The 16539-nt window shown below is 42.6% G+C and overlaps 1 protein-coding gene across 1 annotated transcript in view; it reads right to left on the bottom strand.

Annotated features, from left to right (window-relative positions):
* XPO4 (exportin 4) overlaps window positions 1-16539 on the bottom strand; it is a 56841-nt gene that overhangs the window by 3049 nt on the left and 37253 nt on the right. Inside the window, exons 11-21 of the mRNA XM_081860141.1 lie at window positions 16270-16412; window positions 16015-16157; window positions 13598-13775; window positions 11536-11695; window positions 10122-10291; window positions 8338-8512; window positions 6234-6527; window positions 4444-4624; window positions 2204-2322; window positions 616-746; window positions 36-153 (exon numbers count right to left, since the gene is read on the bottom strand). Coding sequence (XP_081716267.1) covers window positions 36-153; window positions 616-746; window positions 2204-2322; window positions 4444-4624; window positions 6234-6527; window positions 8338-8512; window positions 10122-10291; window positions 11536-11695; window positions 13598-13775; window positions 16015-16157; window positions 16270-16412 — 1812 coding nt within the window. The remainder of the gene's footprint in view (window positions 1-35; window positions 154-615; window positions 747-2203; window positions 2323-4443; window positions 4625-6233; window positions 6528-8337; window positions 8513-10121; window positions 10292-11535; window positions 11696-13597; window positions 13776-16014; window positions 16158-16269; window positions 16413-16539) is intronic.

Genomic DNA, 16539 nt, shown 5'->3' on the forward strand with positions numbered 1-16539 from the left:
CACAAGACAGTTAAGATACGGAACACCCCTCTCACCTTAAGAAAGTGCCTTGTTGCTAAAAAGAGGGATGAATCGGTCTCCTGTGCTTTTGCACACTGTTCTGCTAATGGGGTCAAAGCTTCCAAGCAGAGCTGGCAAACGTCCGAACTCATTCTGATTAATCAATGTCAAGGAATCAAAAAACATTTGCTACTGAAAACAGGAACGTGGCATCAGGAAAATATTAGCAATTAGATCTTGTAACTTGCCAACTAGCTTTAAAGAACACAAGACCATCATAGAGAAATTTGTTTAAAAATTGTCACTATTCTCCTACAGGCACAAGTCCAGACTTACAGTGGACCAACTGAAATCAATGGGACAAGTTATCACAACTAACTTAAGTCAACTTGATTTCCATAGGTCCACTCTAAGAAGGATTATATATTGGTTCAACCCTACAAAATGTTTCCAGAAAAGGTTTCTTAATCATTTTTTCTCATGGTTCAACTCAAATGCAATTAAAGAAAGGGAAGAGAGAGTTTAGCGCTCAAACATGTACATGTAAGGGGGTCAGTAGAGAGACACACTGGCTAAAGGCAAAGGGAGGCACACAAAGTTCACCAAAAAGGATACGACGTCATCCCTAATTCTAGGGAATACATAAGGCTTTTAAACAAGTCTTCTGGAAGCTGTGGAATTTTCTCAGGGAATATTTCACAAATAAAAGTAATTAGTTTGTAGTACTGATTACACAGCGACGGAAACTATAGGAAGGAATAGAAAAATCTTGGTTAATTACAAACTTCTATTCTAGCACCTAAAATACACACTTCTATTCTAGCACCAGATTATAAACACCAGATTAGTCAAAAGCAAAATACCACAGAATACAACATAGATGTCTTCAGTTTATACATAGTCCAGATCCTGCAGGCTAGTTCCAAATTGTTAATTCAAAACACACAGGTTACGTGAAGAAAAATAATTTTAAAAGCTACGGTTTAAGAATAAAAATTGCCGAATTATGGCAGGTAGAAATCCATTTGATGTAAAAATATTCATTTGCATTTACAGTGGTACCTTGGAAGCCAAATGCCTTGGTGCCTTGGCTCCCAAACAAATCGGTTCCCGAATTATCAAAACCCACCTGGAAATGAGTGCTCCAGTTTTCAAATGATTTTCAGAAGCCGAACATCTTGCGCGGATTCCGATTGGCTGCAGGACACTCTGCAGCCAATCAGAAACTGTGCTTTGGTTTTCAAACGGTTCCGGGAGTCGAACAGACTCCTGGAACGCATTTTGTTCGAGAACCAAGGTATGTCTGTACAGTGGTGCCCCGCAAGACGAACGCCTCGCAAGACAGAAAACCCGCTAGACGAAAGGGTTTTCCGTTTTGGAGGCGCTTCGCAAAACGAATTTCCCTATGGGCTTGCTTGGCAAGACGAAAATGTTTTCCGAGTTCCTGCAGGTTTTTTCCCCTTTCCCCCCCCTTTTCCTAAGCCGCTAAGCCGCTTATGAGCTGATCCGCTGATAAGCCGCTTAACAGTTGATCGCTAAAAGCCGCTAAACCGCTAATAGTGCTAATCCGCTAAGCTGTCAATTGTCTTGCTTCGCAAGACGAAAAAACCGCTATACGAAGAGCATCACAGAACAGATTAATTTCGTCTTGCGAGGCACCACTGTATATCCAACATTTCCTCCAATGAATTCAAGGTGGTGTACACAGTCCCCCCCCCCATTTTAATTTAAAGGCATTTCTGAAAAATTACAACTGGCTTCACCAAGCCAGTCCACTGAAACTCTGGGTGGACAGAACTACCAGTGGTGGGCTTCCCAGCAGCTTCAGTCTGTAGTAGCCCCAAATGGGGTGTTCTGACGGGGTGGTAAGAGGCTGAGGCAGCTGAAAATTGAGCCTGCCCCATTGGCATTGGTCCAGATCAAAGCCTGATTGCTGTGCCAGTTCCAGGCTGCCTAGAAAAATTTGATAGTTCTGCAAGCCTCAGGCTAACACACACATGTACATATGCTGTTCAAAGCTCAGAAAAAGGAGAAAGTTTCCAGGAATGGGTTGGCATTCCCACCCAGGAACACAAGAGCAGGCAGCAGTGGAAAATGCACTGTTGTATTTAATGGCTTGGTGTATCTAGACTTGCGGGCTAAGAGTTTCAGTTGCCTTGTAAGCCACCACCCTCTCTGCAATGTTGCATTCAATGGTACTTACTTTTAGCAAGTCTTGGGACATTAAAGGCAGAATTAGATTCACCCCATATAAGACAACGTCGGCCGCTGACACAGATCTACTTGTTGCCTGCCCAGGCTCATGTCCCCTAAATACTTCATCTAAAAGGAGAGGGGGATACAACAGCACATCTGAAATATGCCCCATTAAGACAAATACACATTCCCTTCCTGACAAGTCTGATATATAATGAGCACACACTCTGCTTAAAAATTATTATGCAGAAGCAACTGGAGTTCAGAACAGGCATTCTATTAAGTCCATCTTGAACTTGACTCTGGCCACTGTAGCTGGTCTTAATTTTCTTTTCAGAGGCACTAAGAAGCAGAATGTTGCACACATACCAGTTCTGCATGTTCTGTGTCCACGACTTGGTACAGATGTATTTTTAAAGACTCACTATACGCAATGATGCAAAGAATAAATTGTGTAAAGTTACAGATGGTGGGTCAGATTCTTCTTTGGACTCCACAATGGACAAAAGGAATCTGAAACCCAACTAGGAAAGGAAGGAAGGCAACTCTAAAATAGAGAACTGCCATCAATTCCAGCTAGGGGGTATTGAGCAATCCAACTGCATCACAGACTTAAGTTTGTGAGTTTAAAAAAAAATTGTATTTACTCTTCAATTTAAAGTTGTCTAGAAATAGATGCTTTGAATATATTTCAGAGCAAATGCCTCCTAATAATTTGGCTATAAATCTACCTTGTGGTAGAACAAATCTCTTTGGTTCAAAGTACAGAAAGTACAAAATCTAGGCATTACATAAATTAGCCACAACAGTTTTCTGTAAAGTTCAGCATCATGAAGTTAAAATCTATTTCTAGGAAAGCTCAATGTAGAATCTCATATACAGTGGTGCCCCACAAGACGAATGCCTCGCAAGACGGAAAACCCGCTAGACGAAAGAGTTTTCCGTTTTGGAGGTGCTTCGCAAAACGAATTTCCTATGGGCTTGCTTCGCAAGACGAAAATGTCTTGCGAGTTCCTGTGGGTGTTTTCCCCTTTTTTTCCCCTTTTCCTAAGTCGCTTATCTGCTTATCCGATAAGCCGATAAGCCGATAAGCCGCTAAAAGCCGCTAAAAGCCGCTAATAGCGCTAATCCGCTAAGTCGTCAATGGGCTTGCTTCGCAAGACGAAAAAACCGCTAGATGAAGAGACTGGCGGAACGGATTCTTTTCGTCTTGCGAGGCACCACTGTAACCTTTAATTATAATCTCGGAAAGACTTTCAAACCTTACACAGATATAAACCAGGATTTACACATGTATGGTCCAAAGGTGATTAGTGGGAGTCTTTCACGTTGAATTTTCAATTTCAAGTTTGGTGCAAAAACCAAAGAATGTGAATTCACTGCATTTCCCCATTGAATAAAAGTATCTGTACAGTTTTTGGTTGCTATCTGAAGAAGTTTACCCATGAATAAACATGTGCATTAACTAATTATATAATTTCCAATGCATTAAAATTATATAATTTCCAATGCATTAAAATGAATATTCTCCTGTTTTAAATGAAAATGCTCTAATATTCTCATTAATTGAGAAAATTCTCAGGAATATTCTTGAGAGTTTTCTCCAAAAGATTATTCTCGAGAATTTAACACCACTACTTACACTTAACACTTCCATTTAAGAGATTCATGCCCTGCCTTCCAGTTTATCAGAATTCCCAGCTGACTTCCAAAATTACACAATATTAAAGCATGAAACTTTAAAAATACAATAGGAGGAAGCAATGTTTTTTTTAAAAAAGCAGGAGGGCAGCTTAAAAATGAAGGGGGGGAAGCAGGAAGTTCCATAACTGAGGTATCACTGGAGAAAATACCCTGTTAACTTGGTTGCCACATGTCCAACATTTAGAGGGACACTGAGATCTGGGGGGAGGGGGGATTATCTCAGTTTGTTCGTATCAAAGCATGTTTCATATTGAAGGAATGGGGAACACACTGGCCTCCGGGATCTGCCATTTATGTTGAGAGTTCAACAACATCTAAGGGCCATAGGCAAACTCGGCCCTCCAGATGTTTTGGGACTACAACTCCCATCATTCCTAGCTAACAGGACCAGTTGGTCAGGGTAATGGAAATTGTAGTCTCAAAACATCTGGAGGGCCGAGTTTGCCTATGTCTGCTTTAGCTACTCAAATGCCAAGAGGTAAAGTGCCTTTTAGGTGTGAAGAAGCCCAATGCTTCCCACCCCCACTCTGAATTCTCTCTTACCTGTATCACTGAAATCTATAAATTCTTTTGAAAGTAAATTGGTAAGGAGTTCCATGATGAGAAGAAGATCCTGGTATTGGTCCTCTTCTGCTGTAACATCTATCCGCTGCCTACCTAAATTATTTTTGGAATACACTTGAAGTAGGGTCAGACAAGCTTCGTATAAATTCATGGCTTTAGACTACAAAGAAAAGAAGAGGAGGCTTAGTGGGAAATGAATGTTTGTTTCAGTAAGGACAGCGCAAGCTTAAGAAACAATTTCCCTTACTACTTACGTTGTTCTAACAGTCTCTAGGATACCGTCTTTTTTATTATTTATTGCATTTGTCACTTTATAGAAAAAAAACCAAATTTCCTGCAAGTGCGCAACCAACAATACAATAAGGAAGTGAAATCCTAGCCAATCCCATTCGAAGATGAGCACCACAGGAAAGGTTTGAAATCACACCCCAATATAACCCCAAAACTTGACCACCAAAAGCCTAGATAAAAGAAAACAACTTAAGCCTGGTGCCTAAAAACTGAGTGATGCCACGAGGTGTGTTTCCCCAGGGAGAGAATTCCACAAACAATTTCTCATTCTTCAAGAGCCATTTTCAAGTTCCTAGGGGGGTTAATTAATAAAGTATTCAAAAATACTGTATGTGTTGTCAAGAACCAAATGCCTCCTTTTCTACTCATGTAAGGATTTAGCATTATGAGGAGTGCAGTTTATGCTCTTTCAACCTCCTCTCTTCTTCTCAAGTGTAGCTGCAACATCAGAATCTTCAACCATTTTAGATTATCTGCAGTTTATAGTGTGTTGTGTGAATCCCTAAAGGTGAAAGCCAGCTTCATAAACTATGGCTTAAAGCGAGCTTGTATCCACCAATCATAGTAAAGGTTAACCACATTTTGTTTGAGGCTGGACAATATGGCAAACTGCAGTAAGTCACAAATGGATGCAGAAGTATGGTATTTGCGGTGGCCACTCTTCACCCATGGAAGCACACTCCATTGTTTCTTGAGGCAGACAGATGACAACAACACCACGAAGGAGAGGGAAGCATGTGAGCCTGGGAGGAAGGCTCGTCTTTTTCTTGTAATGTTAAACTATGTTAGTGCTGGTCCAAAACAGCCCATCCTGCAGGATTTTTGATTGACTGAACCAATTCCAGAGCAGTAAATCTATTAAGTTAGTTGCAGCAAAAACCACAAACCTAACACAGGTACCTTGAAGGCATAACAAATTAATTGTGCCACACTCCTTCATGGGCTAGAGACTACTTCATCAGATGCATGAAACCCAGATGCATGACAGATGTTGTATGTTTATGTGTGCATGTGCACACAGACCAGCAGTGTAAGAGATAGGGCTGTTCTGTTGCTCTGTAGAGGACAAATGCTCATGAGTTCAAGCCAAAACCATTCCAAATGGGCAATGGAACAGCATAGAAAAACACCTAAAAATGGGCAAATACTTCTGCTAGTAAGCCAGAAATTTCCAGTCTCTAGTCAGCCCATCTGCTAACATCCAATCTGTTTGTGAACTCCATCTCAACAGCTTGTCTGTGCTTCCCTATGGAAATTTTCTGCTGCTGTATGGACAGCTGTCCAGGAATAGATTTACTGGAAAAAGAATACAAGGAAGTTCTTAAGTTTGAAAGGTAGTGGGCAGGTAGGGTCTGGAATAGCCTGAAACATAAACCTTAAGTACTAAGGGGAATTAAAAGGGCTGACCAAGTGCTCCAGTCTTCAGAAACTTGCACCCCGCACCCACACCCAAATTGTGTATTTGTGCCGTTATTTACCTCTCCAAGATAGCATATTTGTTTATGTGCAACTTCAACAAAAACTTCTATAATGAGGTTAACAGTCTCTGGTGTATTCTTGTACACCTCCATGAGTCCAATGCAATTGGTGAGGAAGTCCATTAGAAAATTAAAGAGAATTGCTACATTGTCTATCTGCGTAGCCTCAGCGATGCCGCAAAGTGCCTCTAAGGTGGCAGTGATTTCCTGTTTCACCTCCTCCTCTTGACAAATCTGTTGGAAGTTTTCTTGGTTTATCACATTCAAGAACCGCTGCTGAAGTGGTTGAAGGACCTACGGAGGAAGAAGCAAAACAGAATGCGTTGCATTTCCATGTTAAAGCAGTAACAACCACCTCAGCTGGGGGTGTGAAATTTCTGACTTTTAACACTTAGCGAGAGCAGCTCTAACATTAGAGAGGCAGTACAGTGGTGCCTCGCAAGACGAAATTAATTCGTTCCGCAAGTTTTTTCTTCTTGCGAGTTTTTCGACTTGCGAAGCACAGGTTCCCATAGGAATGCATTGAAAATCAATCAATGCGTTCCTATGGAGACCGTCCGGGGACAGAGGGGAAGCGCCGCACGCCTTCCCCTGTCCCCGGACCTGTTTAAAGCAAGGGGCGGCAACGGGGAGAAGCGATCTTCTCCCCTCCGCCCCTTGCTTCAAAAGAGGTCCGGGGACAGCAGGGAAGACGCGCTGCGCTTCCCCGCTATCCCTGGAGCTTGCGGGGCAAGCTTCATTTTGCGAAGCAAGCCCATAGGGAGATGCGTCTTGCGAAGCGGCTAAGAAAACGAAAAACTCCTTCGTCTCTGTCCCCGGAGATTGCGGGGCTGGCAACGGGGAGAAGCGATCTTCTCCCCGCCGCCCCTTGCTTCAAAAGAGGTCCGGGGACAGCGGGGAAGACGCACTGCGCTTCCCCGCTATCCCCGGAGCTTGCGGGGCAAGCTTCGTTTTGTGAAGCAAGCCCATAGGGAGGTGCGTCTTGCGAAGCGGCTAAGAAAACGAAAAACTCCTTCGTCTAGCGAGTTTTTCGTCTTCCGAGGCGTTCGTCTTGCAGGGCACCACTGTACGTCTCTGAATGCCAATGGATGGGAATCGAGGGCTGTTGTGCTCAGATCCTGCTGCTGTGTTTCCTATAGGCCTTTGGTTGGCCACTGTAAGAACAGGATGCTGGAACAGATGGGCCACTAACCTGTTCCAGCAGGGCTTTTCTTGTGTCCTTACAGAGCCATGCTATTCCATAGGAGACAATCTGAAGAATAGCCGCTGAAACCCTGTTTACTCTCCAACTTATTTGGAAGCCGGCCTGGCCTCCAGGAGAATTAGGGGTCTTTTGACTATAGCTAAGGAATGCCCTTTGTCAGGCTTACAGTGCTACTTTGGTTGTTGAACGCAATCTGTTCCAGGAGTGCATTCGACTCCCGGAACGGTTCAAAAACCAAGGTGCGACTTCCAATTGGTGGAAGGAGCTTCCTGCACTCAATTGGAAGCCACAGACACCGCATCGGACATTCGACTTCCAAAAAACATTCGCAAACCAGAACACTCACTTCTGGGTTTGCGGTGTTTGGGAACCATTTCATTGTACTCTTTAGAAATGTGTCCCCATTCGACAACCAAGCTACAACTGTATTTCCCTTTTTAGTGCCGTTCTGCAAATCTGCGAAGACCATTATACCTTTAGGAGCTAGTGCTCTTGCTGCTCCTACTTATTTTTGCTGGTGGTTTTGTACTTATTACTGCTCTGCAGTAGAAAAGGCTTCCCGAGCAGCTTATGGAAGATCAATAAAAAAAAGGCAGTTCCTTCCTGCCCACAAGTTTACAATCTGATACTTTCACCTACACTATCACACAAACGTTTGTCCTTCACAACTTACTTCTGATAGTATTATATGATGTCACTGGGACAAAAAACTAACACTTGGTTCTATGTGGCTAAGAGACTCCAGTAATTATTTCTGCAGTTCTAACGTCAACTACATGATACACTAAGACTAATGTTAAAATAAGCTGGCATTTAATGGCTTGCTTGAATTCTGTCACATGCAAAAGGAGATGGGAAGCCTGTGGTCTTCCAGGTGGTGTTGGGACTCCCAACTCTTACCTCTGTCCAGTACTGCTGTTTGGTATCTGTGTCCATGTGAGCGAAACCTCCGAGAACTAAGGCTTTCATTAACGTTCGTTGCACAGAGCTAGACAAAAAGTGAAGAGGTGGGTTCCGCCGGGCAAACTGCTTTGCTAAGTTCCACCAGTTCTCACACTGAATCACTAAATTTGCCCTAAGAGCAAAAGGAGATTTAGACAATGTAGCTCAAAAGCGCACAGCAGTGACACAAATAAAGATTCAAAAGCCCTAAATGAGCAAGGCATATGGAGGACCCATTTTCATCCATGCCACTTTTGTAATTTTTAAGCAGGTTTCAGTGGCGGCCTCCTCCACATGCCCCAGCCTTCCTAGATTAGGGGAGTAACCAGAGAGGTATTTTCCGCACGGATTAGGTTGTTACAGAAAGATAAAATACACACATACAATAGCTTTATTTCCTTAAAAAACAACCCCTAAAATTATGGTAAGGATTAAAAAACAACAATACAGTGGTATTGTTAAGAACTTAATTCGTTCTGGAGGTCCATTCTTAACCTGAAACTGTTCTTAACCTGAGGTACCACTTTAGCTAATGGGGCCTTCTGCTGCTGCTACACCGCCGCCGCCGCATGGTTTCTGTTCTCATGCTGAAGCAAAGTTCTTAACCCGAGGCACTATTTCTGGATTAGTGGAGTCTGTAACCTGAAGCGTCTGTAACCCGAGGTACCACTGAAATCTAAATCAGCCTTCACCATACTGGTGCCATCCAGATGTTTAGGACTATAGCTCCCATTAGGCCCAGCCAGCTGATGCTCATAACATCTGGAGGGCACCAAGTAAATGAAGACTGATCGATGCACTGGGGATTCTTTCGAAAAATGACAACTATTTCCAGCAGTAGATGTGCAAAAGTGAATGCAGAGCCGGCGGTGAGATTTTTTTTTGCAGGGGGCACATCTATTTCTGAGGTCATTCTTGTTCCTCTTGTGCTCCCAAATTGAGGTCTAAAAAAATGCTGATGAAACAAGCCGTGGAACTCTCTCACTAGGCCTATTTGCCTGGCATCTTTCTAATTACATCTTACAGTGTAATCTTACTTACGTCCACTCTGTACAGGACTGCAGCCTTAAGCACAAGGTGATGTCTATCCTGTTTCTTTGGGCTTTATAACGATATCGAGTTGCATTTTATGATGCTATTTATTATCTATTAATTTGTGAACTGCCTTCCACAAGGCCTTAAAAACAACTAAAATAATTGTTACAAGATGTAGCGGAACATAAAAAATGAACATCTAGGGCACAGACTTTTTCATCTAGCTGGGAAAGCTTGTTGAAACAAGAATGTCTTCAACTGCTGTCTGGCTGTTACAACTCCTTTGGGCTGCTTTATATATACTTGCATGCTCATCACTTGGTAACAGTGCACCCTGAAAGCCCTGAACCTGTTTGCTCTGAACTCACCTTGGATTTTGTTCTCAGAATGAACAGTGTAATTAAATGAGTGGCTGAATATTCCTAGCAAACACTGGTTATCCTTATTACCATCAGCTTTGACGGGGCCAAGCCAGAAGAGAGGCTTTACAAATAGCAATTTGCAAGAGAGTGGGATTTTTTTGGGTTTTGTAAACTTTCCCTCCTGATGTACATTGAACCTAACCTTTCTCAGGCACCTTGCAGCTGCTATTTATATAAACGAGAAACATCAGCTGCATTCATGCAACTAGCTAACAACAGAATCTCAACCAAGAATGCTGGGGAAAGGCAAATCTTTTTCTTTCAGCTTGTAACATTTAGGCTTACCTCTCTCTCCTTTCTACCAACGTTACTAGCAACTGCACGGTGTCATTTGCAAGGTCCTGCTCAGAACTCCACACGGCAAGGTTGCTGATTACTTTTTCTAAGAGGTAACCCACAATCCATTGAGCGCCCTCTGTGTCAGCACCAAATGCTGTATTGAATGGCAGACTTATCTAGAAAAAAGGAGGAGAAAGGTAATCCATACTGTACCTTGATGAGCAGCACAGAATTACTCTCCCATGAAACTATGCTGACAATTTTGAATAGGCTAAGGAAGGGTTGGGTAGCCTTTGCTCCTCCATATTTTGCCCAAATATTATTCCCATAACCACTGGCCATGCTAGCTGGACCTGATAAGAGTCCAACAACATCTCGAGAGCCAGGGATCCCCTTCCCTGGGAGAAGGCAGATCTTTTGAGTTGTGTAAGTTATACAGTACTTTGATAAGAAAATTCTCAAGTTCATTCCCTAATGCTGCCATGTTCACATGTCACGGATCATGTTCCAAACACTTTCATTTTCTGTATTGTCTAATAATTTATTTAACAAATTTTATACATCCCTTGACTGTAAGAAAACCTCTCGGTGGTTTTCAAAAATATAAAACAAAACACTGGATTTCTCCGTAAGTATGGGCTAACCACAATTTAAGGATGCTGTAATTATAACTGGAGGCACAGGATCCCTGGCAGTGCTGCATGCATATGTTTTCACATTAGAAACAAAGGTCTATGGTCTGATTTGAGCCCTAACCTGCATATGCAACAGAATGAGGTGGTAAAGGAAACTGAAGCATTTCAGGCCAAAGGTGAGGTATGCCATTTTAGGAATTTTCCCCCATATACGGACTCCCTGTGAGTAAAATGTTAGCACACCAGACAGATTCTATAATACTCACTGCTATACAGTCGTATTTTGGATCTCAAATGCCTTGCGACTCAAACGTTTTGGCTCCCGAACGCTGTAAACCCAGAAGTGAGTGTTCCAGTTTACAAATGTTCTTTGGAAGCCAAACATTTGGCGCGGCTTCTAACTGAGTGCAGGAAGCTCCTGCAGCCAATCGTAAGCCATGCCTTGGTTGTTGAACGTTTTTGGAAGTTGAACGGATTTCCAGAACGGATTCTGTTCAACAACCAAGGTACGACTGTACTAGCTTTCTACTTGCAGGCAGGTTTTTGTTTTTAGATAGAATTCAATCCTTTGCCTGCTGGTGGTCTGGTCTAATTGGATCAGCTCAGAGTTCTAGCACCTCATCCCCAAGTCATGCTGCTGTATTTACTCTATTTAGAATAAGTAGTGAGCAAGACTAATAATGCAAGGTAGAAGCTTAGGCCTTCCCTAGCAAATTCATCACCTGATTCACCTGGTACATTTAAATGGAGAAGGGGGGAATGCTTTTAGATTAAAATAGTTTTACCTGGTCGTACAGTTTTTCATCTACTAGGAGATAGGTTTTTGCCCACCGCTTAAGGAACCATACAATGTCTTTTCCCATTTGCGGGCTCAGGAGGTGCGTTAAATCTGCTCTTATTGCTCGAGATTCCACTTCTGACACTCTTAGAATAGAAGACAGTAACCTGAGGAAAATTAAAGACACCATGATTCTCCCTCAGAGTTCTCCTGTTTATCTATTTCCTCACCACAAACACACACACAGGCTTGAAATTTTCAAAATAAGGGGTGGGGTAGACTGAGTGACATGATCAGTACTGGGATTTCTTAAGGGCTGGGTGTAATTGTTCCTGTTTGGAAGAGTATGTTCTCAAAGGATTCTCTTAGCTCCTTCATGCTCTAAATGACAGCTATGCTGCCTGCCTTGCAGACTAGTATGTGCTGAAGAGTCATCTACATTTGCCTGGGACTCAGGTTACTAGAGAAGAATTATTTCCCCAAGACCCAGATAGTGCTGGGAACACACTCTAAAGTTCTTGAAGCGTCTGTTGAAAGACGTGCCAATTTTAATGTCTCAAATTGGTCCAAAGCCACAAAGGGCAGTAATTTTGTAATTACTTCAATGGTAAAGTATGCAAGCCGGTGAATTAGACTAATAATAATAATAGTCATTGCTCAATGGTACAGCATATATTTGACTGCATAATGTCCCAAGTTTAGCTCCCAGCACCCAGAATACAGGTTCTTGTGTAGCAAAACTGGGACAGATTCGTGATCTTAGAAAGCTTCTTCTGCCAGGCAGAAGACAGGGCTGGGCTATTGGTCTAGATGAGTATAAGACGACTCTTTAGAACTCTATTTTTGTCCACAAGGTGTCTCTACAGTGGCAACTGTATTATTTAAAGGGGAAACTGTGCTCATGGATATGTAATGAACAAACACCTTGGAAGTAACTGCAAACCCAAATGTGTTTACCATGTATTATGTGAAGTGGTTCTTAAGGATGCTTGTAGGGCTCTGGAAAGCCATTATCCATTTATTCTCAATTTTGTCTTCCAAAATACTGGAACATGGTAAATATTATTTCTGTTGCCACTTCTATACCCATCTTCCCTTACATTTATTGACCAGTGCCGTGATTCCAAGACTTGCAGTGCTTCTAAGAAAATACTCAGCCACTGCAACATCACAATACTGCAAATCACATTCCATCTCACGGCACAATATTTCCCCCCAGCATGTATAAATATTGTCAACTTAAGGGTCACATGCGCAGCAATCAAAACATTTTATATCGTTTCTTGAAGAACATTAGCTGTCAAAAAGACCACAAGTTTAACATTAATTTGAACTGAAACCGGGGATGCTGTAAATTCAGTAGAATACACTATCACTTCCTCAAGATGAGATTTTGGAAACTGGCACTGCTCTTGTAAAAGAGAGGAAACCCTTCAAGTATTCCCCTTAAAAGTCAATTGAACTCCACATCTAAAATCCGTTTTGGAAGCACACAACTGGTTCTGTGAACTGCAGCCCTAACAGCCAATAGCTTGCAGTTGAAAAAAATCTACCCCTTTCAATGACTAGAATGCATTTTGAAAACCTCATACTGACTTAAGACAGTGTACGCTTGGGCCCCTGCTAAAGATAGAATTTTTATTAATTGTTTCTGCCTTGTTATGATATATAAATATACACTTCAGTGGATAACCTGCAGGTGGCATTTCTACACATGCCCACAACTCACTTCACTTCCCATTATAAACTACTTACTTGTCTGTTCAAACACTTAGCCCCCTCCAGACTTGGTGCTTTTGTCTAGTCATAGCTGCTCTTGCAGTGAAAACTGATTTTAAATTGCAATGCAGCACTAACCTCTCCTCAAAGCAGAGAAACCTTTACAGATTTACTTCCTCCTCGACCATCAACTCTAGGTCACTACGGCAACTTGCCACGAAGCCTATTTAACACTTTTTCACCATGAGTGACATTCACAATGCTCACGTGGATTAAATAATCTAGAGTGTTAGCCCTATCTACCTCTGATTTGTTTTCAATATTTGGCATTAAAATACTAAATAAGTTACCTAATAACAGAATCGGTTCTGTTGTACCCTGGAATGGAAGAGGCCTTTTCTCCTGGAGATCCAAGAATTTGAAGCGTTGTATTGATGTCAACCTCAGTTGAATGCTTAATGGAATACTCCATTATTTCTGGAGGTATTAGCGGAGTCTCTCCCTGAGTATCATTAGCTAAGAGGTAGCCTTAAAATTAAAAGCAAACAAAACAAAAAAAGAAAGTAGTGACCTCAGGTTACCTGACCTAAATTAAGTACTGCTTTAAGGGCCATCAGAAGAGATGTTGAGAGCATTGGCATCAACATTTGACTATATTCTATCAGATGCTTAAGCTGTAACTTGCATTTACGTTACCATATTTCAGTTTTCTGCATGTGGGGACACATTCTGAAGAGTACAATGAAATATAATCACTGGGGTGGAAAGCAGCAGGCAATAGGGAAAAAAATACTTATCACTGTAAACTACCACAGCAAATGTAAACTAACTTTTTAAGTAAGTGCACAATGCAAATAACCTTCACAAATGTCAATTCGACCCTTTTTTCACGTTCACTGTGCCTGTAGCAAACCTGAAACATTTCAGAAGTTCTGCAATATTGGTAGTCCAAAGAAACTGACTTTCATTTCAGAGGGAATACAAAAAGGCTAGGAGTATTTCATTAGGAAGATGCGCTAAAACAACTGTAGCCCTATGGAGGAAGAACCTATATATTATGAGGAATATATAGCATGTGAATCATGCCATTCCACCTGCCCTTGAACCTGATGAATGATTGCAAGTCTACGCCTCCTGAAGCATTAAACTCCATTTGAATGTGATACCCAGCAGGTGGCCGCCTGGCAGATTTGAGGGGGTAGACAAGTGCCTGATTGGCTGGTGTGGTCCAATCTCAAAACTTGGGAGGCCCTACAATTAACTCCTTGTTCAACACACCTTGCTTTGTCATCTGGTGAAAAGTTTTAGCCTTTCAAGGAGGAAGGTTCGACAAATGGCACGTCAGCGAAATTTCGCTGTAAGGAGACATTCAATTCTACAAACACACTGATGGGAAGTAGTCAACCATTCGTATGTTACGTGCCAATACCCTTTCTCTAAAACAGGACTATTAATTCTTCAAGCGTCAGCCTGAACTTATCGTGGTGGGGGGTGGCAATACACTGGAGGTAAATGTGATGTTCCATTCATGCTTATTAAGGGGAAAGTAGTTTGCACTGTGATGAAGCTCTCGTCTCTGGAAGGTCTTTCCTCTGCTGCCCCTAGCTTGGTTAATGGGTGAGGGTCTGGGATTGGGCAATGAGGCTTATTTGCTGAGGGAGAACGTGTAGAAGATGCTGCTGCTGCTGCTGCTGCTGCTGCTGCTGCTGCTGCTGCTACTACAACATAAATTCTGGCTCCTTCAGTAGCAGCACTTTTGTTTGCCACCTTTCCATTCCCTTCCTCTTTTCAAGCTGGCTCTGGCCTCTGGACCCACTTGCTTTAAGTAAAGCAAGAAAGCTAAATCTGGGTGGAATGAATCTCTGCCTCAGTTGGTGATGGAGGAACATGGGAAGCAGCTATGCTACAGAGTCAGACAATTGGCCCATCTATCTCAGTGATGTCTGCGCTGGCTGGCAGCAGCTCCCCAGGCTATCAGGCAGGACTTTCGCCCAGACCTACCTGCAGATGCTAGGGATTAAGCCTGGGACTTTCTGCATACAAAACAGATGCAAACTGGCCTTGACAGTGGCAGCTATCGCCTCCACTAGAGTTATTTTGCTAAGCTTTCTGTGCTTAAGTTTCATTGTCTCAGTGCTAGTGGGACTAAGTGGTGAGGCTTTCTGAACTCTGAAGGAACAGACTCCTTTTAAAATTCCCTAAATATTTAGGGTCATCGAAAAAAGTGGGGGGAGAAACTTAAGGTTGGGGGGTTGATAGCCTGTTGAGCTGAGTTTCTACCGGAAAAGCTCAGGCCATTGTGGCTAGGCAGCACCATTGGGCAGGGAGAAGAAGAAAAACTGCCTCTCCACTTCCTGCTTCCTGGCTTACAACTGTAAGAGCAGCTTCATCCCAATGTAAACTGTTCTCCCTCAGCAACAGAAATGATGTGTTGTTTAATGGTACTATCCTTTACCCAAACCTCTTCTTCAACAGATGCACACCAGAGGCACTAAGAAACTTTTGCAAATGGAGTTATTCATTTTTTATCATTCTTTATTATATTTTATTTTATGGCCGGGGGGCGGGCTATGATGAGCTTCTGTCACACTTACAGAAAGCCCAGCATGGCCTCTTCCTGCTCCCTTGAGGGCGCATCCTTCATGTGTGAACAGTTTACACACAACTTCCATTGTTAAGCAAAAACTACCAAAATGTCAGTCAAAGCAGCACCCGCCTCCAACGGTGCAACATCAGTGGTTTGTGTGTTCAAAGATTTTCAACTCACCTGTGACTAGGATGAGCCAATGAATGTCCTCATATAGGTCATCAAGCGCTTTATTGTCAATAGAGGCTGACCCGGCTGAGCCAATTAACTGTTGATGCCTTTGCAACTGGCCATGAAGCCTCGTCACTCTGTCTTCTAATAAGCTGAGGGAAAGTATTGAGAAAACTTGATCGTAATTGCATTCACCCAGGGGAAAACCCCTGTAAGCACATTTACAAAGGACTGCCACAGTCCAGAAATGATTGAAGGCCATACCTTGTAAGAAGAGGTATACAGTGTTCGGCAGCAATTCTTCCTAACATGCCTACGCTGGCCAGCTGGTCACAGAACTGCTCTCTGTCATCCTCCTGCAGCTCACTTATTTCTTCCTCTTCTCTGGAGGCAACACCATTGGCAGTCTGACATTGAAATGAGTTAAGCAGACGTTGAAAAGAAGAAGAGGAAGAAGAGGAAGAAGAGAAGGAGGAGGAGGAGGAGGAGGAGGAGGAGGAGGAGGAGGAGGAGGAGGAGGAGTTTGGATTTGAT

This window comes from Podarcis erhardii (genome assembly GCF_964252035.2).
Source record: "Podarcis erhardii genome assembly, chromosome: 4".
NCBI lineage: Eukaryota > Metazoa > Chordata > Lepidosauria > Squamata > Lacertidae > Podarcis > Podarcis erhardii.